The sequence below is a fragment of the Ranitomeya variabilis genome, chromosome 3 (assembly GCF_051348905.1).
Source record: "Ranitomeya variabilis isolate aRanVar5 chromosome 3, aRanVar5.hap1, whole genome shotgun sequence".
In the NCBI taxonomy this organism is placed as follows: domain Eukaryota; kingdom Metazoa; phylum Chordata; class Amphibia; order Anura; family Dendrobatidae; genus Ranitomeya; species Ranitomeya variabilis.
Genome location: NC_135234.1, coordinates 154461039 through 154487552, shown reverse-complemented (window position 1 = coordinate 154487552; position 26514 = coordinate 154461039). Strand labels below are relative to the sequence as shown.

The following is a 26514-nucleotide window of genomic DNA, read 5'->3' as shown; positions in this document are numbered from 1 at the left end:
GTTATCCCTCACTGAAGGGTTAGAAGGCCATACACATCTGCCAAACGCTATGGGTTCAGCCGACTTTTAATCCACCAGTCCTCTGTAAAAAGAAATTAAAGCTTGTGCATCCGGGTGTAGTAAACATGAAAGTAAATTGGTATTGCATTTTCCATCCACGCCAACGCCACATACATGTAAGCTGTTATTTTTTTATGTGCTGCAAAATTCCAAAAATAATATATCATAAAACATTAACTTTACTGTGTTTTTGTATTTTACAGCAAAGCTTAGAAAGCAACCTCACCAGCCTCATCAAAAGGAACACCGAGATGGAAATGCTCTTAGCCAAGCTTATCCAGACATGCCAGCATGTGGAGGTGAGTGCAAATATCAACTCCATTATATCCCTGTGTCATTATAGCCATAGTAATGAGAAATACACACAACTGGGGATTATTACAACTTTCTTTTTGAAGAATGGTTTAGATCTTGGCAAGGCAGAGGATTCTGCTTGTTGGTTCATGAAGTTTTATTATTGGTATTGTTGGAAGTTGCCGCTTAGACGTGATGCACGCGGCTCCGGCTGCACAGTAACTTTGCTTGTGCAACATTGAGTCTCTGTCTCGCAAATAAAAACAACTTGTCGACAACTTTCTTCACAACTAATTTAGACTTAAGGTCAGATTGTAAAAAAACTGCCAACATATTTAAACTGTAAAGCGCTGCGGAATATGTTGGCGCTATATAAATAAAGATTATTATTATTATTGAGGTCTACAATGACAAAAATATAATTTAGGATTTTTGGCAGCCGCCTTCTGTCACTGACAATCAATAGATAGAAATGTTACATTTCAATCATGAATTAGTACAACCAATGTTACTGTAAAGCCCCTGCCTTGGAATAGAAAACTCTGATTTTGATTCCAAAACTGTATTATTCCTTCCCTAGTTTTTATCTTTCATTGACTTATAGCTGCAATACCAGCATAGTCCACAGACAAGAGTGGCGCTGTTTGTGCTTGGAGTAACAAGCCTTTTTGTTTTAGCTTATCTTGCTACCTCTTTAGACTTGATCTTCACAGAGACTTTTTGTTGTGCAGCTGATTGGATTTTAGCTATTTAGCTATAGCTGTAGTCTAAAGGAATACAAGGAGTTTCTCTTACATAGATGGCAAACTCAGGCCCGTGGGCCAAATCTGGTGTGCAATGTTATTACATTTGGTCGGCTACAAAATACCTTACGTCTACTAGAGCTGGCCCGTCGGTTGACAACGCATGTACTGATTAATACTACAAATCCCCCTTTTCCAGTCCTGCATTCTCCCTGTTTACAACACACGCCGTAGTAATGTGCTCCCCAGCTATGACACCCTTCCTGACCGGCGTTCACCTGACCCGGAAGTTCTCTCCTCTTCTGTTTACATCAGCGCGCACTCCCCTGTGCTCTCCCATACATCTCTGCGACCATAACACCTAAGATCTCTGTCTCCTCAACAAGCTGGGCACAGATTTGCTATTGAGCCGGTGCGGTCATGCCATGATTTATTTTATTGCTCTCTTTGGTCATGTATTCTCCATTTTGTTTTGTTTTTTGCGGATTGTTATCTGTCCCCAATGTACTGAGACCTTACCATTTTTTATTGCTCCCTGACATCTTGACTCTGTGATTATTGTTTATGTACTTCTGATGGTCTTTACTACCCTATATTTCCTTTATGAGAGTCACCACACCTTTTACATTCCCCTGTATACTGCAATCTACCCTACTCACAACCCTGACATTTCCTGCAGTGTTGGGGTTCTCCCTATCCTAGGCAGATTCCCCCAACCCATTTCACGACCCACTTTTTTTTCTGTTGTGACTAATGGTATAATTATTACAGATGGCCCATCACTTTGTCCAAGATTTTAATCTAGTCCCACTGTGTATTTGAGTTTGGCATGTCCGAGTTTAAAGGGAACCTGATAGCTGATTCACAGGAAGCATGATTCAGACACTGGCTTCGTTATCTCAGCCGTGCTTGTTTCAATCTGAAACGCTGCAGCATTTTAGACATGGCACACCTTTAGGGTATGTGCACACGTCAGGATTTCTTGCAGAAATTTTCCTGACAAAAAACCGGACATTTCTGCCAGAAATCCGCATGCGTTTTTTTCGTGTTTTTTGACGCGTTTTTTTTTTTTTTTTGCGTTTTTTCCCAATGCATAGAACAGCGGGAAAACGCAGAAAATCCGCAAAATTACTGAACATGCTGCTTTTTTTACCGCGATGCGTTGTTTTCGCGGAAAAAAAAATGCACCATGTGCACAAAACATGCAGAGTGCATTCTAAATGATAGGATGCATAATATATGCGTTTTTAATGAGTTTTTATAGCGTTTTTATCGCGAAAAAAACTGAACGTGTACACATACCCTTAAACGGCCAGCCAGGTGGCTGGGAGCGATGCAACTACGACAACTAGTTCAAGAGTTGGATTCCTGGTGGTTTCTGTTCTCTTTGATCGACAGTTGTTTCCATGTACACACACAGAGACCTGGGAAACATCCATAGCTGTGATAACAAACCCGTTCTCTGATTCACGATGCGCTTGGTTCAGGTAGCATGCGATCAGCTATCAGGTTCCCTTTAAAGACCACATTTTCCGCAGTGTTTTTCAGGTCTATAGATTCCTTCCTGGCATTATATAAAATCCGTTAAACACATTTAAGTCATGATGTTCAAATGGTTTGGTTGATATCCACTCTTTCCGGTTCATGGTGACTGCTCGGATTGAAGAGTGGCTCCAATCTAAGTAACGTCCCAAACATGCTTCTTGCATTTAATACACCATGTATACATACTGTAAGCTGCGGAAATTGGTTCCTCATTGGGATTTCTTTCATCAGCTGTGTTCCTTAATGATTTTTATGCCGTAGGTTTAGACTTACGATGATTGTGGAACACTTTGGCTTCTTGTACATCTGCTTTTACTTTCCTGACAAACTATCACAGAAATATAATTGAAACATCAAAATTTGAGAACATCCCATTTTCTCTGCGGCAAAGTGTTTTAGAGAGGGGGCACTTTGAAGTGGATCTGTCTGCCACCTACCCCCCTTCTTTATGCATCTTTAGAGATAGTTACTGATGCTATCTAATGAGAAGCTTGTCAGAACCTGATCAAAGTAGAGACACCGAGCTCTCGTATTATCTGACATGTGAAATTGTCAGCATTTTACCAGGGAAACAGTATTAGATCCCAGCGGAGTGGTGGTTACTATTGCACAACCCAATGAATTGCTTCTCTGCATGGCTCAAAATGGATTTATGATGCCAGTGTTACCAGGATGTAAAAACTACAGCTGTCATCACTCGGACACTAGAGCCCACCTCATTGGATCTAAAATCAGGTCTTCCATGTGTGTCTGAACACAGGAGTCTATAGCAAAGTCTGGTTTTATTTTCTTTCATCTGTCATATATGAAATGCATTGTGCTGTAAAACTGATTGTTGCTTTTGACAGCCATTCATAGTGGAAACTTCAAAGCGAAAGGAGGCGTTCACTTCTAAAGAGCAGCAATGCTGTAACTTTCAGTATACATTACATATGTGGAGAGCTTCAAACTCCAGACGCAGATTAGGGAACCCCATTTGGTTGCAGGCTGCATACCTTTCTTTGTAAAGATCAAAACATGAAAGGGTCTATTCCATTTTATCCGGTCATTTGTTCATGATGCTTTCTATTACTTTATTATATACAAAGAGCACCATGTTAGTAGTTACCAGGCATGGTGAGGCGAAGTGACAGCCTCAGGATGGGTGACTCTTCTACTGGTATGGGGTTCACAGGGGTGAGACTATATAGGGGGCAAAGAGATGCAACTCATAATGAAGAGTAGAGCTGGTGGTGCAATGAGTAGGGAACATGGGAGGACTACAGGTGCTATTTCTTGGGTAGAATAGCACAAAATTAAATGCTTAAAAGCAATGGAAGCCTTATTAAGCAATAGCCAATGTAAACGGAGCCTTAGAGGCATCCTGTCACCATGTTTACCTTATATAAATCATGTCCTCTACATTTTTAGCCCTCTTTAATACTGTTCCTGAAACCCCTTGATTTGAGCTTAGCTGTCACACATATCCCTTCATGCATATAGTAAGTAATCAGTCCAAAGGAGATCTCCATCATCCTCATGCTCAGCGCCTACTCTGCACCCGCTATTGCCAGATCTTCAAACTCGATTGACGTAGATGAAGTGGAATCATATAAAGGGGTTACAGGATATCTACTAAAGAGGGATAAAAGGTAGTAGGCATGAATTATATAGGGTTCCTTTTAAACTGGTTTTGTCTCATAAACAAGAGTTATCATTTATTCACATATCCACAGTAAAGATCATACATGCATGAATGTTGGATGTCCGGTAGCTGATCAATTCAGAGAATAGTTATCATACATTCTCCCTACTGTTCCGTTCACACCGAGGACTTTGGGACCCTCATTCTCCTGGCCAGCAGTGGACTCCCTGTCCAGATACTATTCTTTATGGGACAACCGGACAACCCATTTAAAGTGCCCATACTTGTATCTCCTCTGAATGCATTATATCTGACCTTTCATGTGTTTTCAGTGGGGCATATGAGCAGGCTGCTGCCAGACACTGCCGATGGCGGCCTATCTCCTGTCAACTCAGGGATTGGGTGTCTAAATTCAAACTGCCACATCCTTCTCCTCTTCTACATCATCTGTCGGAGGTGAGGTAGGACGCCCCCATACACATCAGATGGTCTGACGTTAAGGTTTATGAGGGCCTGTAGACAAGTGGCCGTTGTAAAAATAATGCTCAAATGTGAAGGAAAGAAAGGAACTATTATAATGAAGAGTGCAGATATGCAGTACTCAGACATGACCACTATAGTTTTGACGGAGCTGCTGTTTTGGCAGCATCCAAAGCTGATCGATGGGCGTGTGGCATCACTACCGATCACATATTGATATCAATACTTTTGTTAATTCTGTATTGTATTATTATCATAATGGACTGTTTAGATTAAATAATTTTAAAGCTTTCTGGCCACATCATTTTATAAAAATAAAAGTACAATAATAAATTATAGTAATATTGACCTTCTAGATTCTCCTCTACCCCTGGGTCTCCATCTGTCTTTGTTCTTTCTGCTCTGCAGTGGCAGCTTCCCCTTTCCATCTATAACAGCTTCCTCTTTTTTTGGGAAGGCTTTCTGTATGATTTTGGACTGTCTGTGAGAATTTGTGCCTATTCATGTGGAGGAACATTTGTGAAGTCAAACAATAATGTTGGTCGAGAAGGCCTGGATTGCAATCTCCGCTTTAGTTCATCCCAAAAATGTCATTGTATTTGAGGTTAGGTCTCAATGCGGACCAGTCACGTTCTTCTACACTAAACTTGCTGTTGTCCAACTATGTCTTTATGGACCTTGATTTAAAGAGAAAAATGTCTACCCCAAACTGTTCTTACAAAGTTGGAAGCATACATTTGTCCATAATTTGTGTGGTATGGTGAAGCGTTAAAATTTATCTTGACATATGTCAATTCTTGAAAAACAACCCCATAATGATGATATCTCTAAAGCACTGTGGAATTATGGAATTATAAAAGTATATAACTGAGCAAAATAAATATAAATTCTGGAATATTTTGGAGGGAAGAAATTTCACTGTATGATGTGTTACAATGGTGGCATCCCATTACAGTGCCACAATCTACGGTAATTCAATGAGCTCTTTAGAAGAACTCATTCTTTCACAAATGTTTGTAAAGGCAGATGGTATGGCTAAGGCTAGGGGCTGGATTTTATACACCTGTGGCAAAGGGACTGAATGAAAACCCTAAATTCAGTGATTAAGACGTTTGTCCCAATATTTTTTTCAATACAATATTTGCACGTGACAATTTTAATTGTACTCTATACTTTTCATTATTTTTATAAGATTTTTAATATTTTATTAGCTTTTATTAAAGTTGTGTTGCCAGTGTTCACAAAGGTCTCACAAGTAGCAGAGCGTAACATCACATTGATGGATAAATGTGTGGCCCAGATTAGACCTTGTGTGGCAGGAATTTTTGTTCTCAAGAGACAAGTTGGGGAGCTGCCAGTAATACTTGAGAAATATGTTTTTACGGCCCATTATAGAGCACTCACATTATGGTTTTGTTTGTCCTTTTGGCATTTTTCCTAGAATTAAGGCTGCAGAGCCACCAGCACTTTGGACCTAACATGATTCTCTGCCGTACCACCCAGATCTCTTATTGAGTAGTTCCTTTGCGTTTTTTGTTACAGGTCGATGTATAAAACTAACTCTGTATATACTGCATGGTTTGTCTTTATTAGCTTTTCCGAATTAAACCGAACAGTCTATGAAAAATAAATATACCGCAAATTGGAACGGGCTTTGGAATAAAGTATGCAATTATTGGCTGTGTCTGCTTCTTAGGGCATCGTCTATGCTTAACTGTACACTTACTTCACGCTTACTTTCCCTAGTTTGAGTATTCCACGTTAAGTAAGGTGACCTGCTTCGCAAATGTGCATAAACACCTCTTGACCTTGTATGTAATTGTCCTCTTCTGGTAATGTTCACTTGCCAAAATGGATTAAATTTGATCAAACATGCCTCGAAGTCATCTCATTCACATGAATACTGTATGACGATTGAGTTTCACCAGAGCAATGAATTGAATTATGTTCTAGTGCAACCTGCAGACCTGTTCAGACAAAGAGGAATCTGTTCTGGATGACGTTTTATTAATGCGTTGTACATAGATAAAGGATTCATTTTTCTTCAGCTTGTTATATTTATTTTACAACATGAAGTTTATGAACATTTGAGTAACGGAATTTTAGAATAAATGCTACTTGGATCACTTACTAACTCTCCTATACACAAACTGGTCACAAAAATGCTAAAGTAGAGGCGACTTCTTGTATGAGGTCCACCAAAGATGAGTCATGGTTTTTGATGCAACACTCCAACCACTGGTGGTAACCATATTGCTAAGATGGCAGGTTTAGCCTCAAGCAGTGGTTGGTCAGGAAGAAGCCATGATCTACTACAAGTGCACTGCTGCTTTATGGTCCTGTAAACTGATGCTAGCCACTTTTGAGGTTCTTTTCCAATTGCAGTTTTAATTTTGTGAATCTTAATTACCTGCCACGCTAGATCCCACACAGGCTGGCACTACATACACTATTGACTGATTGAGGGTCCGTAGGGTTTTTTTTGTCACGGTTTCCAGTATTTTACTGGAACAAAACCCACAGTATCACAGCATAAGTGAAAGAGTTTCCTAGTGAATACTCAAGCCAGGTGTGTACGAAGATAGATTAATAAGTATTTAGGATTTTCGAGGACTTGTCCACTATGTTCTGGTTTGAATAAAAACATTTAGGCAAAACCAAATCCTAAAAGGAAATGTGGGAGATTTCCCACAATGTCTCAGAGAAAAGAAAAAAAACTGTCTGTTATTCTTAGCTTTTAATGCTCAGCGCAATTTTTAATTAGCATTCAGTTTTTATAAAAACAAAGCCAGAACTGGGAATAAGGCAACCAAGGCAATTTTTTATTCTAGACAGTTATTCTAAACCGTTTCCTTAACAGGATTTTCCACTAATGATTAACAACTCTTTATTAATGGTCTTGGGATGCTGCATAAAATTGAAAAAAAACCTTCTTACCTCCCAGACCAGCACAACTCCTACGCTCTGTGTCCCTTGCTGGTCTTGTGACATTTTTTTGTGTGACCGCTGCAGCAAGTCAGCAGCCAGTGATCAGCTGCAGCGTTTACAGTTATGTCAGAGCAGATGAACTTTGTTTTTTCTGCTCTGATGGAATTGTGAAGGTTTCAGCCATCAGTGGCCAAGTAACATTACTTATGTCATGACATCATCGTGGGGGCTTTAGGTCAGCGGAGCACCGCTAGTCTGGGAGATAAGCATGCATATTTTTCTTACTTTTTGCTGTAGTTGGGCCCTTATTAAGCGGTTATTGAATTTTAGATGGTTCCTATAAATCTGCCCCATGAAACTTGCTAAGCACAAGTAATCTGATAGTAATTACCTTTGTCAGTAGTGCTCCAGATAGCTCGTAGCATTCTCTCCGGAGAGCCAGAATTTATAAAACAGTTTAAAAAATGTTGGTACTCTTCATTTCCGGTTATAAACATACTGTAATCCAAAAATGACTACCATCAGTTATTGACAAACAATGAAGATTAAGGCATTTTTGGCTGACAGTATTCCATTATCTGAGAGGATGTTTCTAATTCAGGGCTTTATGGAAACATCTCTGTTATGCAGTCTTATTCTGCTCCTAATAGATTGTTATTATCAAGTCGCAATAGTTTATGATTTCACTTTGATGTTCGGGAATGGAGCATAAAAACTCAGGCTCAGTTTTATGTTACAGAACTAAGCCTGCACGGTTGTTCTGACATGAGGCCGCCCCAAGGACATCGTCCGTTTTGTAACAATTACCTGAAATCCTGCGGCACAGTTAGACTGCTTTGATAAGCAATGAGAGGAAATTGGGATACATTTCCAGACTGATCTCCGCTATTGTTGACCTGGATTCAGTTAGTTCCAAGTTTTTCTTTTTTTTTTCTTTGACTCTTAAGGTGAAGTTTTTGCTTGATCTCCACATATCTGTGTAGTCTTCACTGGAGTCTACTTCTACTGAAAAATATTACTGTTTGGAAAACTGGAATAGTAACTATGCTCAAGGAAGTGAATGCCATTACAAATGTTTCCTTATAGTATGAAAAATGGTGATTGTTAAAGGATCAGTTACTGAAAAACTATTTTGAATGTCTCCAATATCCATCATAAAAGAAACGGCATACTTATTTCCCGGATTGGTGCCGCTCCTCTGCTCCGAGTCCAGTATCCCCCAGTGATCTTGTAGTGATGTCCACCTTGACCAAACTAGTAGTGATCAAACAGATAGCTGGAACACCCAGTGAAATAGATTTGGCTTGGGAAGGGTGCTAGTTCCTCTGGAGCCAACCACTAAGCTCCTGTAGACCAATAGTAGACAGAGAGAAGGAACTGCACACCTAAAGGCACAAGGAGATGTTTCAAATAGGATTTATTGTCAGTATTTCATATCCATTGGTTACACTCTAGTAAGTACAGTATTACGGATGAGAATTCCCCCAAACTGGGACACTGCGGGCCTTGATGTAGCTGAATCCTGGTTTTCCCTGTTTGGAGGAATCCAACCCTGCTATCTGGACCCCTTTGTCCTAAATGCATTGAAGACGGCCTGTTTGTCTGATGAAGGATCTTCACCTGAAACGTTAAAGTAATACTGTACTGAAAGTGGCGTAGCCAATGGATATTACATACTGATAATAAATTCTATTTGAAGCCTCTCCAAGTTCCTTTAGGTCTGCAGTTCCTTCACTCTGTCCATTCTGACCAAACTGAGACTGCAGCTGATCAGTGGCCAATGATGGGTTGCAGCGCTTACATGACCTAAACCGTGTCACGTGACCACAGGTCTGGGACTTAGGTATGTTTTTTTTAATGATTCACATACATTCAAATGGAGCTGTGCAGTAATGGATAACGCGTTTTATATGCCTCCTCTGTTTTAGCGGTCATCTGTCATTTCACATTTTCTAGACTGGACTCTATATATATTTGCCCCTTATTAGCTTTTGCCCACAACTATGACACACATTGACCATAGCTTATAGGCTATTGTGGTGCTGCCAAAATATTGTTGTGCCTGATTAAAACCGATGCCAGGATTGACATGCTGCAGATTTCCAAAAGCGCACAACAGTTCAAAGAATGTAAGGAAAAAAATGCGTGGTGAATGAGAATCTCAAAATCTGGTATTTGCTGGTACTGTGAAATGCAGCATTTTAGGCGCAGAAAAAAACATAACAATTATACAAAAATTGTTCGTGTGAACATACCCTTACAGAGCACAATTACAGAGACAGGCAGGCACTCATTGTTATATTATAGGGAATTTCAATACATCTGGATACTACGAAATAATCCTACACTATACAGTATGTATTCAGCTGCAAAGGGTGGAGAAAAAGTAAGCAAGGTTTACCTCTGCAAGACACTCCAATTATGGCTGGTAAATTGTCACTATCGCAGGGTTTACTTCTTATGTGTTGAGAAATGAGACTTGTGCCGTCATTAATCTTGAGTACGACACTATTATACACAGGATTTTTATATGCTTGTCTGTGTGAAAATAAGTGCATGTATGAGACATTTCTATTCACTTACCCCCTACCTTCCCTTTCCTGCCAAATTTCCCAAAGCAGTAATTGTCGGACTCCGTACTGACTGATGCTTTTTACTGAGTAGGAAAGTGCAGGTGCGATGCTACAGGTCGACCATACTGGGAACCAGGAAGCACGTTATTGTCCCCCAGGACAATGGAGGGAAGGCATCAAAGCTGGTTATCCAGTGCTCTTTATCCATGGTATAAAATGGTTTTATGTTCTGATTTCATAAAACACAAGTTCAGCCATTAAGTCGTATATACTAGTAATGGCCTAATTGGAATATGTTACTAGATGGCAGTAAAAAAGACTGATGTGCCATATACTTGTCAGGTGTGGTTGTGTGCCATCTGTAGGGCCATAATATGGTAACGTTAGTGGTTTCATCACTGCTGGGTCATTCCTAATCTGCCAATACTGTAAGGAGAAAGGGTCCTCGCACAATGTGTAATAATTCCAGTCCTCATGTCAGAGTTTGCTCTGTGGCCATGCATGTGGAGAAGCACGGTTTCCTTTCTCTCCCACCATTAGATGACTCTTCCTAATCCTCAGGCCTACTTTGGCATTTCCTTTAATCCTTTCCTGGCCGCTATTTTGAGAATGTTTTGGAAAGAAGGGGGTAATATTGCAGCTGTGAAATACACTATGGATATAGAACTCTTCCTCTAATAAGGAAAATAAACAGGTAAAAATACAAACACTCCACAGTTTCTCCGTGTGAGGTCATTGCAAGTGTGGAAGGTTTCGTTCTTCTTGGTACAATCCTAACATAACCCTTATCTGGTGCCCCCGCTGACATTTTGTAGTGTGACATTGATCACAGCACTGAATCTGCCTTTCTCAGAGAAATATTTATGTAGCGTAAAATAAAAATGTCATGAATGTAGCAACCGTGGAGGCTTCCCCTCACAATTTACAGGATTTACAGTGATTGTTCAGTTAGAACAAGATACCTTTAAATGTGCATAAGAAGGCATGATATACGCCATATCCTTCAGTTAATAAGTGTGCCCCTACCCCCTTACATCCGGCAACTCTCCCTTGTCCCAGGGGCTTCGCTTTCAGCTTTAGTTTGACACTAGTCAGGAAAGTAGCGAGCATGTGTGTGATGTAGGCTGGCTGGCTGACTGACTGACTGACTGACTGACTGACTGGCTGGCTGACTGAATGACGGAAAAACCCTCTTGTGTCAAACTAAAGTCGAAAGTGGATTTTTCAGGACTGAGGCAGTTGGGGCACTCATTGAGGTATAGGAGAAAAGCTGGGTTTATACCCGCCGACCTATGGCATTAAGGCAGTCATACACATTAGACTAATGTCAGCTGTACCCGCCGATATCAACAACTGACCAATGTGTATGGGGTGCCAGCCAACTGATGGTCGAGAGAGATGTCTATCAGGCATGTCCGATAACATTGTTCTTTCTGAGATGATTCACCAGCTGGCATGTCAGGCGGCGTTCTCATAGAGAACACAGGAGAGCTCTGCTAATAAATAGTCTTGTGTTAGGGAGAGTTGGCTGAGATCACTGTCAGTCGAACAGCTGTCTAATATGTATGGCCAGTCTTAAACGATTGCTGATCAGCAGCATCTTTGCAGCTGTTTAATAGCCTGTTTAGACAGGCAGATTGTGCGTCACCTGTGCACTGAATCATCTGTAATAGATTATGTGCGCATAGGCTGCCATTGTTCTCGGCAGCGCAGATCCTATTTATACAGGATAGTGTGCTGCCGCCAGGAACAGTGTTTTAACAAAGGTAAAAAATCATTGCACCCAACAAACAAGCGTTTTGCTCCTTCGTCGTGTGATTTGCAGCCTGTTTACATTGCACAATTATTGGGAAATGAAGCATCCTTAGAAATCTTGTTCCCGATAATCATGCAATGTAAATGCACTTGATGTCTTACATTATATTTTGCTATTTAACACACATTAAAAGGGGCTTCCAAACCAAAAAATGTCCCATATAATGTATAATTTCTAATGTCCTGGTGCCTGACACCATCAGGGGTGTTGAGCCCATGCCTTGATGAGTAAGAGCCGTTTTGGATCAAGAGTCTTTCTGATATCTAAACCAGGGGTCTCTCAGTGTGTATTCTCCATAATAACCAAATAAACTTTACTACATGGAAGTGGAGCGCTGTCTCATGAAGAAAACTCCTGTCCATATTTTTACTTAGGGCTTCTTCATGTCCTAGATGGGGAAGAAACCTGCAATTTGTATTTAGCTTTGTCTCTAAGCAGATTATTTGGACTCTGTACGGAGTTATTGGATTGTGAAGGGCATGGTTTACTGCACTTTGGGTCACATTAGGTCATCGCCTGACTCCCCTGTGTATATTTTATTTATTGATCACATCTGTATCCATGTGGTTGGTCAGAGTGAGAAATGTCTTCATACCCATACTTGCATGCATTAGTACTAGTGATGAGCGAGTGTGCTTGTAAGGGTATGTGCACACGTGAGGATTTCTTCCAGAAATTTTCCTGACAAAAACCGGACATTTCTGTCAGAAATCCGCATGCGATTTTACCACGATTTTACCACGTTTTTCGTACATTTTTTGTGCGTTTTTTTCCCAAATGCATAGAATAGCGGGAAAAACGCAGAAAATCCGCAAAATTAATGAACATGCTGCTTTTTTTTACTGCAATGCTTTTTTTTCGCGGAAAAAAATGCATCATGTGCACAAAACATGCAGAATGCATTCTAAATGATAGGATGCATAATGTATGCGTTTTTAAATGAGTTTTTGTAGCGTTTTTATCGCGAAAAAAATGCAAAAAAAACCTGAACGTGTGCACATACCCTTACTCGGGTTTTCCGAGCATGCTCGACTGTTCTCTGAATATCTTGGGTCATGTTCGTAGATTTTGTGTCTTCGCAGCTGCATGTTTGCGGCTGTTAGACAGCCTGAACACATGCAGGGATTGCCTGTTTGTTAGGGAATCCCCACGTGTTCAGGCTGTCTAGCAGCCGCAAATCATGCAGCTGCAGGGACACAAACATAATCTACGAACACGCCAAAGATACTCTGATAACACCGAGCATGCTCAGATAACACGTTATCTGAGCAAGTCTACTCATCACTAGTCCTGCACAATCAATGCAGATATTGTGAGCAACTACAGGGACTTGGCAGGAAGCTTGCTAATTTTAACTCATTCATACACTTTACCGTGGCAAATACTAAATCACTTTTCCCCAGGGAGTTCCATTTTTTCATTGCATTTTTGTTAATGCATGTGCTAGACTTTTTGTCAGAAAACAGTTTGAGTTACAGGACCTTTCTGCTTTAGGTCACTCAGGGCTTCAAAGCCAACGCTAAATGTGGAATATGGCTGCAGATGTAAACATGTCACATTACTCAGCCATGTCTTGAGGACACTGGTGCTCAGACTGGCAGCTACAAGGAAGAGTTTTGCAGCTGAGGTTTCTACTAGCAAAGAAAGTGATCATAAACCCATGACAGTAAACAGAGCTGTCTGGATGGCTTCATACGTGTGCCGACATTTCACCTTTTTGCTTTTGTAATGCATGTGGGTGGCATACTAGTTGCACAAAAGTAAAACTTGACACACGTGAAAGACAGTCAATCAAGTGCACGCTGCACACAACCGACCATGGAATCATTGTAATACGAGAGACTTACATAGTAACATTAAACAACTTGTGAAAATTGTCTGCTTCCTCTATGCGGGATCTCTCCGTACAGATTTAAAACAAAAGCGATACAAAAAGCCCTACAAGAGAACCATGAGATAGAATGTTTGTTATTTTATACTCATCTGTCCAGCCATTAATTCCTGTACCTACAGTACAGACCAAAAGTTTGGACACACCTTCTCATTTAAAGATTTTTCTCTGTTTTCATGACTATGAAAATTGTACATTCACACTGAAGGCATCAAAACTATGAATTAACGCATGTGGAATTATATACTTAACAAAAAAAAGTGTGAAACAACTGAAATTATGCCTTATATTCTAGGTTCTTCAAAGTAGCCACCTTTTTCTTTGACTGCTTTGCACACTCTTGGCATTCTCTTGATGAGCTTCAAGAGGTAGTCACAGGGAATGATCTTCCATCAATCTTGAAGGAGTTCCCAGAGATGCTTAGCACTTGTTGGCCCCTTTGCCTTCACTCTGCGGTCCAGCTCACCCCCCCAAACCATCTCGATTGGGTTCAGGTCTGGTGACTGTGGAGGCCAGGTCATCTGTCGTAGCACCCCATCACTCTCCTTCTTGGTCAAATAGCCCTTACACAGCCTGGAAGTGTGTTTGGGGTCATTGTCCTGTTGAAAAATAAATGATGGTCCAACTAAACGCAAACCGGAAAGCAGTCATCAAAGCAAAAGGTGGCTACTTTGAAGAACCTAGAATATAAGACATAATTTCAGTTGTTTCACACTTTTTTGTTAAGTATATTATTCCACATGTGTTAATTCATAGTTTTGATGCCTTCAGTGTGAATGTACAATTATTATAGTCTTGAAAATACAGAAAAATCTTTAAATAAGAAGGTGTGTCCAAACTTTTGGTCTGTACTGTATACGTTTTAGAAATTCACACAGTAAATTATAGCTTAATAGCTAAACATTGTCATGGACCTTGATAATGGCAATAGACACTACCAATTCGTCAACATATCCTGTGTAATGTGTTGGACAGCAACAGTGCAGGGATCCTGATGCTCCATCAATTAGGAAAATAACATTAATAAACAGTGCTATTTGTGCTCGACAGGTTGCATTGAGTGTGAGAAGTTGAGATTTCTCCTTCTGTGGACACCAGTCATAAGTAGCAATCCATACTCCTCTGCCTCTGACCACATGCTCTCCGCTCCCTGTTCATACGGACTGCACCGCCTCTATCCGTGGGAAGATCTGAATGACGGGTTGACCGATAGCTAATTCTCCCAGCTGTCCGAAACATATGAGCGCTCAGCTCGGACAAGCCCTCCTATGTTCTCAAAAATTCCATGAAAATGGCTTTTGCCATGGCTAAAACACAAAAACGTCACTTCTTCATGCGACAACAGAGGCTGAAAGTTGCATAGTCGGCCAATAAACTCCAAAGCACAGATAATTCAGCTAACTTGGCTGCTTATGAGTTCATAAGACGTTTGACCCCCATTTCTACTTAGACTGTAGACTACAGATGAGAGATGAGTGAATGTTTTGAGATTGAAATGCTTTGGCGGATTATTCTCAAAAGTTCAATTTTGTGATGAATCACAAGTACTCCAATTACTCTGGAAAGATGTATATAATGCTGAGTTCTCCAAGAACTGTGTTTAGCCCCCTTTCAAGCTCTTTAACACTAACACAACCCTAGTAATTAAGGGGTTCTCCACTACTAGGACAACCCATTCTTATACTACAGTGAATGTTCGGCTTCGATAAAATAATGCGGTGTTGTGACACATGACGCCGGCACCCAATCAGCGCTGACATCACCTTTCCCGCCTCATGTTGAAATAAATATTAAGTCCCGGACCAGCCGTAGCCCGAACTTCCTCTTCATGATTTGTTTCTCCCAATGGCGGAGACAGTGATGCCAGTGCTGATTGGGCGCCAGGCATCACGTGTTACTCCAAAGCATCACAGTGCGGGGAGAGCGAGTATTGACACCGCTGGAACGGTGCTAGCATGGAAGGTGAGCAATAGGCTTTATTATTTTATTGGGGCCGAACATTTAGTTTAAGAAGCGGTTGTCCTAGTAGTGGAGACCCCTTTAATATTGTTATATGCAGAAATTAATGTTGTAAGGTAGAAATATCTAAAAAAATTAAACAATAAAAGGATAATATGACCTAAAGAAAAAAAGCTTTCTTGCAACCTTTTTGCCTTCCAGTCTATGCCAATTTGGCCCTGACTTAAACTCCTGAGTAACAGACTTCGAGGCATGTACTGCCTGACTACCCCAGATAAGTAGCTGTCATCTAGTATGTCTCATTTGCCTATTCTGAATTATGCTAAGCATGAACTAGAAGCTTAAGCACTCAAAACTAAATATTAACCTATTTTTATTTTAGTTTTTAGTTTTTCTCCTTTACTGAAATGACTTGGCATTTTTTAATATTCATCATTGTTATTCTGAGATTTCCCATCTGTGATAACATTTTTGTAACCTTGTCTCCTACCTGCTAAATACTTTGGGAAATGCTTGAGGGTGGGTGCAGTACAGGATGTACATACAACTGGAATCTGGAATTTTAGTTATAAATTTTCCAGAGTGCAATCAGAAATTTTCTAATATTGCTTAACCGGCCTCCTATACCTCAGACTTCCTCGGTTGTAGTCAAATCATAGGAGACAATTGGACGTTACTTGAACGGGATTTATGTTTGACAAAAAGTCTGAAATAACAATAGTTATCACTCTCAGGGTCCATGGCTGCAGGAATGTGACGGAGTAAGATGTTTGTTGACCCACTCCCAGCTCATTGTTCCTACCATTTACATGTGGAATAATGATGAACATAGGATAAGTTGACCTGAGCAGCCATTTTTCGACTGTTTTGTTAACGTTGGCCATTTGGCCTTTGATGCTTTCACAAATGATTAAGGATGGAACATTTATTAGAACTTTTATCCAGGGTGTTTGATTTTTTTTTTTTTTAGCGTCTTAAAAAGTTTTGTATACACCTAATGTTGTAGTTCATCTCAGATTATTGGTGATAATCAGGGGTTTGTCATATCTTCACTACAAATGTCTGTTTAGTATATATTTGTTATTGCAATTTCTGATAAAAAAAAAAAATAAGTTTAAAGAAGACTTCTGTTTTCTTCAGACAGAATCTGGGATTTATATTTTTTGTAGCTTCTTGGGTAGTTGTCAAGCAGAAGTACAGTGGCTTATCATCTCATGCCTGTTGAGAAGACATGTCTGTGTCCATAATTTCTCACAAGATGCATAAAGTAAGCTTATAAATAATGTATGTATATAAGCAAGCATTTCTTGTTCTCCACAAACACCATATATCGGGAAGTCACTACACTAATGGTCTAGTTGTTTCAGCTTATTAAAAGGTTTGCTGCCATTTTTTTACCCAATGAACCCCATATCTGGGTTTTTGGTTTATTCTTTTTTTTTTTGTATGCATAACCAAAGAAATGAGCCGGAGCATAAGCTGGGGTATGTGCAATGCATAAGAGCACGTTCACACTGTGGCTATATCGTAGACAACATACCCAGTAGTAAGTATATAGTACTAGTACATATAAATAACGTAAGGTACTATAGTGTTAACAGCCATCCCAGGGCGACCAGGTGGACCCAATCAGGACGGTCCTATTCTGTCTTTGGTGTTAAAACCTTACATGTGTCTGTTGACCGCAATGTAGATGGGGCAGAGTAGGACAGGGGCCGACCAGACACCTGCCCATGGGAAGCTATATAGGTGGAATGCCTAGCTCAAAGGTTGGCCAAAGCCTTTTTTGTGCAAAGTGCAAGAAACTTATTTTTGCATGCATAGTTCTAAAGCAGATTCTGCTTTTATTTATTTTTAATTTTTTTTTTTTTTTGTCCAAATGTAGTATGTGGCCTATTTGACATGAGCATGATATGTCAACATAATAATTACAGTAATAATAAAGGATTATATTGTATATTTTTTTTATTCTTGCTTATTTAACACCATAATATTTCACAGCTCTTTACTGACATTACCATCTCTGTCCCCATTGGGGCACACAATCTAGATTCCCTCTCAGTATGTCTTTGGAGTGTGGGAGGAACCGGTGAACCCAGAGGAAACACAGGCAAATGTAGAGGGAACTTGTAGATGATGTCCTTAGTGATATTTGAATCCAGAACCCAGTGCTGCAAGGATACAGTGCTAACCACTGAGCCACCTTACCTCTCTATATCATCAGTATTGCTTCCGTATTAGGGATCTGGAATACTGGTAATCTGCCTTCTAGGGAGTACCAGGAAACACCAAAATAGGAATGCATAGTATAATAAATGGTGACTCCTGTGTTATTTGCTGGATATAGAATTGATATTTGTTATTGCACTCCTGCCTCTGATGATAATGAGACTGCTGAGTAATCTTCCTGAAAGAAAAGGAAGTATGAGTCTAAAGTATGCAAATTGTCTGTTCAGAGAGGAAGAGGACTAGAACTCTAGCGCCACCTATTGGAAGTAGCGATCCTAACAGTCAATGTTGACCCTTTAACGAGCCTTGTCACATGACTTGGGATAAAAGCCAAACCAGAATCTCAATTTGCAGACTACAATAATCACGTGAAAATTGCAAGATTTCTAATGCGTTTTGGAAATAATTTTTCAATGCATTTTATTTTTGGACGCACTTAATCATGCATGTTGCACTTCAAAAAATTGATTGTTTTAGCAGATGACTTATAAATAAAGATTTATTATTGTTATTATTATTTGTGTAGGTGTATCAAGGGTTTCTTCACATTTTAAAGCTTTTACTTTTTTTTTTTTTTTAAAAGTGCATTTTGAAGAGAAGTGCAAAGCTTAGTGTTTGAGCCGTGCCATGTATTTACGTTGTGAAGCGTTCGCCTGCACATTAGAGAGCAGCACTTAAGACTGAAGTAAATCGACATTTCTTTAGGTCCTTTGCTTACTTGGCAGGGGAAAAATGTTTTTTTTTGTCTTTAATACAGGGTTTTTTTTGTACCTACAGGTAAATGCATCTCGTCAAGAAGCAAAACTAATGGAAGAGAGCGACCAACTCATTGAAATTATACAGCAGAGGAGACAGATTATTGGAACAAAAATTAAGGAAGGCAAGGTATATAACTTCTTCTATATGAGTCTCTCCATAGGCTCACCTTGTATTCTAAGCTTATTTTAGATTGATTGCCTAAATGTTACAATTCTATATATCAATCGCCTCATTACTGTGAGATGTGAATTAAGTAATAATCACTGCTAGAATTGAGCAGAAAGATTTCCAGATGCGGGGTCCATATTAGTTCTTCCTGGCAGCCGGACCACGTCAGGGCAGATTTCCTTGTCCTGCTCTTGAGTGTTGACATCCTGGCACCTCTTGTGGTTAGTAGGCCCGCGGCGTCATACCGCCCAATGCCTAGTGATTCGGCATCACATTACATCATGACTCTGGTCCCTGCTCATCTAGCATCCTGATTCACTCTGCTTTTATATAAATAACAAGGAGTTTTTGTCATAATATATAATTAATGTTTTGGCTTTCATTTAACACAAATAGAAAATTTGGCCGATATGACTTACAACCATCACCTTTCAGGGCTGATATGCAGCATTCTATAATATTGTATATAAGACCCCAACCCGACCTGAAAGAGAAGAAAAATAACTTTTATTATACTTATCTGCAGGGCGGTCCGGTCCGAGTCATGTTGCTCGTCTTGGTCAGGCGCCTCCCATCTTCTTGCCATGCTGTCCTCCTTTTTGCTTTGTGTGGATGATGCATCTCTGCGTCATTAACAGACTTTTCCTCCACATCATGCTCCTGCGCAGGCGTACTTATTTGCCCTGTTGAGGGCAGAGTAAAGTACCGCAGTGTGCAGGCGCTGGGCTTCAGACCTTTCCCGGCGCCTGCGTACTGCAGTACTTTGCTGTGCACACGACAGGTCAGAGAAGTACGCCTGCACAGGAGCGAGATGCTGGGGAACCTGTGCGAATGACGAAGAGGCACATCATCCACACGAACCAAGAAAGAGAACGGCATCACAAGAAGATGGGAGGTGCTGGACCAAGACCAGCGACACCCCTCGCACCGGACCGCCCTGTAGGTGAGTATAATAAGCTATTTTCCTTCTCTTACAGGTCGGATAGGGGGGCAGTATTTAACCCCTTCCTAACGTGCGATTTTCCTTTTTTTGCTCTTTCATTCAAGAGCTATAACTTGTTCACTGTTCCATCCACATTGCTATATGAAGGCTTGTTTATTACGGGACAACTTGTACTTTTGAATGACACATTTTATTTTGTCATGATGTACTGCAAAGCGGGGAAAAAATTTCCAATTGCGCCAAAATAGCAAATTAAAGCTCTAAGGGGTGAATTTTTTTTCCGGAAATTAGTGAAAAAAAAGTAAATAAGACAACAATTGTGTTCTATTTTTTGAGACCCGTAACGTTTTCAACTTGGTCGATGGGGCTGTGTGATTTTGTTTTTCGCCCAGAGTTTGTTTTGATCACCTCTTACTGCATTCTATTGCATTGTTGCTGCGGCCAAAAAAACGTAATTCTGTCTGGTATTCTCTCTTTACGCTGTTTACTGATTGGGTAATTTATTTCATGTTGATACATCAGACTTATACTAATGCTGCAATACCAAATATATAGTAACTCATAAGGCGTATCCGCATTATAAAGGTAATCCTCAGTATAACCAACAAGCGGAGGACAATATGACTTATCGTCAATGTTGTAAACAACACACCCCCAAAAAAACGATATTAAAGTCAAGATTATATACCAAAATACAAATCTCTTAGCTGGTGTTGCAGCGGCAATATGCCTTGATTTAATGGTGGCCATATATCAATCTGGTATTGAGTGGGATTTGTCCAGGGTCTGTGCTCCCTTGCGTTTCTTTGCATAGCATTTTTTCTAGGATGTGGTTCATTTTCTTCATTCTTATTCACAAAGTGTCTGTCTAATTTTATTAATAAAGGAGATTTGTATTTTAGTATATAATCTTGACTTTAATATCATTTTTTTGGGGGGGTGTTGAATACCAAATATATGTATTTTTATTTTTTATTTATTTAATGGAGAAAAAGGATTTGAACTTTTATTCTTTTTTTCATATTTTTAAAATATTTTTTTCAGCTTCTTTTGTATCTGTTAGTCCTCTTAGTTAGGGGGTTAGGGGACATCAACCTGCTATTAACCGATCGTTTGTATCACACACAGCAATGGCACAGTATTACTTAGTCTAGTGAAAATCCCTGTCTCCTATCAACGCAAGCTACAGTTTCACTTTCACAGGAATATAGTCATGACAGGCACGGGGGTTTCCAGCAGACCCCTGGCTGTCATGACCACCCATCAGCTTCTTTCGACTGTGTCACTTGCTCTCAGATGGGCGGATAGAATGATGCACTTTCATGTCGGTGCGCATTACATGCTGCTGTTACATATTGACGGTGGCATTTAACAGGTTAAAACATTGCATTTTCTTATTTTAGAACAAAAGCATTTAATACAATACTCTATCATGCGGAATAGTGCACTTGGTGCATGTGACTGCACCTGGAAGAAATAATCCAAGTGCATTGATACTCCCCCTGTGCACTTCCTGCCAGATTTATATATGGCTTCCATGCTAGATATGTCATTACATGCACATCAGAGTTCTCTTAAAAAAAACAAAAAAACACAGGTCTAATATTTTTTTTTGGGGAAACAAGAACCTGTATAAGCATACCCTACTTTTCGAAGCAAAAATGTGCTGACATGTTTCCTTTAAGGGTATGCCATTTCTGTCCTGTGTACAAAGATGACTCTTCCATCACAATAGCTTTCTGTCTTCCGCGATTCCAGAGCGAGTTGTTTTGTGGTCATTTGTTGGCATCGCTGTGCCGTCCTGGTATGTGGTATTCTGTAACTGTGAAGGTAACTTTAAATGTCAAGTCTAATGGTGCTTTTATGAGAAAAGGGCCGACTAAGAATAAGTCCACCGCGGGTTTAATGGTTCACTAAGCTGTCATGCACCTCTAATTAACTTCAAATAAAAGACCTGTTGGCCAGTCATGATGTGAAAGTGCTTGAAGAGCGGTGCTCTGAAGGGTGAAATGTCACAAGTCGTTTTCTGTCTCCAATTACCATGGGGGCTTTAATATAAACTGGTCAGCAGTGAGATTAAGGGTTTAAATAAAAATGCCAAGCCAGCATTTTGTACAAAACCTTAGTAATGATGTGCTCTAAATAATAAACTCTATTACTTGAGCCAATGTTTGATGATAAAATCTATGACCCATCATATGCCATAAAGCTGGTGCATAAACAGTTAAAATAGCAACTAAAAAAAAAAATAGGTTATCTGGAAACGAGGTCTTGATGCTGCCGGTAGCCAAACTTGACGTCCTTAGCTTTAGGAAAACCGAGTCCAGTATTCAATGGGGATATGAGAGCAGAATCATTCATTGTGTTTGATTGTTAGTCAAGACTTTTATCATGTGGTCAATATATCTGATTAAGTGGGGGGCGACCGTACTGGGCTTAGGTTATCATGGTGGGCAGCTTCTCTTTTGATCTTAACAGACATGTTTTTCACATTGGACTTGTCAGTCTGATAACAATCCATATCTCTCCATTCTGGTCGTAATAATGGCCCCCAGCAGTGTTTTCATCACCGGATAACTCTGCTATAACACAACTTGACATTGTATTAGGTTAGAGGCGATATAGACCTTTATAGGCTTTACGGTTCAAATATACAGGTCCTTCTCAAAAAATTAGCATATAGTGTTAAATTTCATTATTTACCATAATGTAATGATTACAATTAAACTTTCATATATTATAGATTCATTATCCACCAACTGAAATTTGTCAGGTCTTTTATTGTTTTAATACTGATGATTTTGGCATACAACTCCTGACAACCCAAAAAACCTGTCTCAATAAATTAGCATATTTCACCCGTCCAATCAAATAAAAGTGTTTTTTAATAACAAACAAAAAAACCATCAAATAATAATGTTCAGTTATGCACTCAATAATTGGTCGGGAATCCTTTGGCAGAAATGACTGCTTCAATGCGGCGTGGCATGGAGGCAATCAGCCTGTGACACTGCTGAGATGTTATGGAGGCCCAGGATGCTTCAATAGCGGCCTTAAGCTCATCCAGAGTGTTGGGTCTTGCGTCTCTCAACTTTCTCTTCACAATATCCCACAGATTCTCTATGGGGTTCAGGTCAGGAGAGTTGGCAGGCCAATTGAGCACAGTAATACCATGGTCAGTAAACCATTTACCAGTGGTTTTGGCACTGTGAGCAGGTGCCAGGTCGTGCTGAAAAATGAAATCTTCATCTCCATAAAGCATTTCAGCCGATGGAAGCATGAAGTGCTCCAAAATCTCCTGATAGCTAGCTGCATTGACCCTGCCCTTGATGAAACACAGTGGACCAACACCAGCAGCTGACATGGCACCCCACACCATCACTGACTGTGGGTACTTGACACTGGACTTCAGGCATTTTGGCATTTCCTTCTCCCCAGTCTTCCTCCAGACTCTGGCACCTTGATTTCCGAATGACATGCAAAATTTGCTTTCATCAGAAAAAAGTACTTGGGACCACTTGGCAACAGTCCAGTGCTGCTTCTCTGTAGCCCAGGTCAGGCGCTTCTGCCGCTGTTTATGGTTCAAAAGTGGCTTTACCTGGGGAATGCGGCACCTGTAGCCCATTTCCTGCACACGCCTGTGCACGGTGGCTCTGGATGTTTCCACACCAGACTCAGTCCACTGCTTCCTCAGCAATCTTCCTCAGGGTCCGGTCACCTCTTCTCGTTGTACAGCGTTTTCTGCCACATTTTTTCCTTCCAACAGACTTACCATTGAGGTGCCTTGATACAGCACTCTGGGAACAGCCTATTTGTTGAGAAATTTCTTTCTGGGTCTTACCCTCTTGCTTGAGGGTGTCAATGATGGCCTTCTTGACATCTGTCAGGTCGCTAGTCTTACCCATGATGGGGGTTTTGAGTAATGAACCAGGCAGGGAGTTTTTAAAAGCCTCAGGTATCTTTTGCATGTGTTTAGAGTTAATTAGTTGATTCAGAAGATTAGGGTAATAGATCATTTAGAGAACCTTTTCTTGATATGCTAATTTATTGAGACAGGTTTTTTGGGTTATCAGGAGTTGTATGCCAAAATCATCAGTATTAAAACAATAAAAGACCTGACAAATTTCAGTTGGTGGATAATGAATCTATAATATATGAAAGTTTAATTGTAATCATTACATTATGGTAAATAAAATTTAACACTATATGCTAATTTTTTGAGAAGGACCTGTATTATATCCTACAATTTTCCATTTCAGCCGCAGAGCTTTGGATTGTTAATGATAAAACAGTCAGTTTTTCTAAATATAAATTATATAGAATTTAGGTAACTAATAATTATTTCCTATCTCTCTTGGCCTGCTGATAGAGAGACTGGTGGTGTGCGCGTCTTGATGTTGTCGGTAATGATTCATCTCAAGTTGGCTTTGCATACATCAATTCATTACATCTAAGAAATCTGAAAATGGACATGTTCTAGATTGGGAATGGGCTCCATATGGTAACAAATGTGAAAATAGGCAATGTCAAGAAAAAATCTTGTTAAGGCCTCAATACACACTATACAAATGTTGCCTGAACACGCCAATAGCAACGGGTTTGGCCAACGGACTAATGTGCATGGGGACAACAGCCCACTGATGGTCGGGAGAGATGTCGATCACGTATGTCTGATTTTGGACTGCTGATCGCATTGTTCTTCCTGAGATAAGCTGCCGACCAACATGTTGTTCTGCTTTCTGATAAAGAACATAGAAGCGCTTGGCCACATGAGCTCTCTCATGTATGGAAGAGTCATCTGAGATGGATCTTATCCGACAGACATCTAATGTGTATGGTTAGGGTTAGGCATTCAAGCGTCAGGCGTCACATCAGAGTTAGGATTGGAAAGAGCGTTCGAGCAAGGACTTAAACTTTCTATTTTGGCCCATTCAGACAGACCAAGATAACGTCCAGACCTTACTATTCCAAATAAAGAGCGAATGGAAAGCCTCAATCACCGGCTATTTCTATTTCCATGAGATGAGTAGTTGGTCAGCATATTGTTGTAATGTCCAGTCACTAAGACTTGGGTAGTCTAGTCGGTTTTGTGGCGGTGTCTCTAATAGGTGGTCCCATTTTAGCCTGTCAATGTACCTTAAGAAGTGCCGATCGACTACATATCAAGTCATTTGTCACTCTTACTGGTCCATTTACATCAGCCGATGGCTGAATGATTGCTAATATGGTTATATTGGCAGCACATTCCCTGTCACCACCATAATTGGGAAGAAGCATTCCTTTGAACCCTCAGCCGAAAATTATCCAGGTATTCACATTCATCAGAAGCCTTCTCCGGACTGAGTAGTGGGGCACACTATCTGTGGATAAATGTCCAGGCCTGTCAGTGAGATGTCTCCATGGGGAGACAGCCCTGATGTTACTGTAAGCGAGAAATTGTAGACAGGCAATCCTCAGTCTTAACCGACATATACAAAACAAAAAATGAAAATAGCGGCTGCACCTGTTTAGTATTAAATTAATGTACATATGCTCAAATATGCAAAGTAGTGAATATAAACATGCAAAATAGCGAATATTCAAACACTTCAACTAATGAACGCAAATATTGTATTTTGTTAACATTTTTTGATAAAAAAAAAAAACACAAGCCACCCAACCACTTTGAGGTGACCTGTATGGATGGCCCCTACCATGTGTTTCGCCTCTCTGTGCCAAGCCAAGGCTCATCTGAGCTGCGAAGCTGAATGGAAACCAACTTCTAATTAAAGCCTTACTTGGGAAAGATGGGTGGATAAGGGTGTGCCGCCTTGGATTGGGCCAAGTACACTGCAATATACGGTACTACAAAAAAGTTTTAAAAAATAAATAAAAGGGCCCACACACTTTTAGTATTAAATTAATGTATAGATGCATAAATATGCCAAGGGGCTACTCAGTTAAAGGGATTATGTCACCAGATTTATGCTCCCTAATCTGAGAGCAGCATAATGTAGAGGCAGATACCCTAATTCCATCAATGTGTCACTTATTAGGCTGCTTTCTGTTGTTTTGATGAGAGCCTCATGAGATTATAATTAGAGGACTAGTAAACCTGCTGCCATGTAGTCCTCCATATTGATGAGCTCTGTATAACCCGCCTCCACAAATGATTGGCAGCTTTCTGTGTTATGGACGGGGTTATTCAGAGCTCAGCATTAGAGATCTGGTAGATCTGTAGCAGATAACACGATGATTATATTAATACCTTACCCCAATAAGTGATACTTGGCTGGAATTGGGGTCACTGCCCCTGCATCATGCCAATGTTAGATGGAATAGCAAAAACTTGGTGAAAGAGTCTCTTTAAAAATGAACACTGGCAATATAATATATCTCCAGCATAAGGGGTGGCCTCATTGTCGTTCGGGGACAATGACCTCAAATTCTGCGCAATCCTTCCAGTAGATTGGGTGTTTTTTGGGCTGTGGATCAAGTTAATCAAGTTATTCTGGACAAGCCT

General features: G+C 40.2%; 1 protein-coding gene across 9 annotated transcripts in view; it reads left to right on the top strand.

Annotated features, from left to right (window-relative positions):
- The window catches only part of MID1 (midline 1), a 596642-nt gene that overhangs the window by 504680 nt on the left and 65448 nt on the right, over positions 1-26514 (top strand). For all 9 annotated transcript variants that reach the window (XM_077294751.1, XM_077294749.1, XM_077294747.1 and 6 more), the window contains exons 3-4: positions 264-359; positions 18920-19027. In XM_077294751.1, coding sequence (XP_077150866.1) covers positions 264-359; positions 18920-19027 — 204 coding nt within the window. The remainder of the gene's footprint in view (positions 1-263; positions 360-18919; positions 19028-26514) is intronic.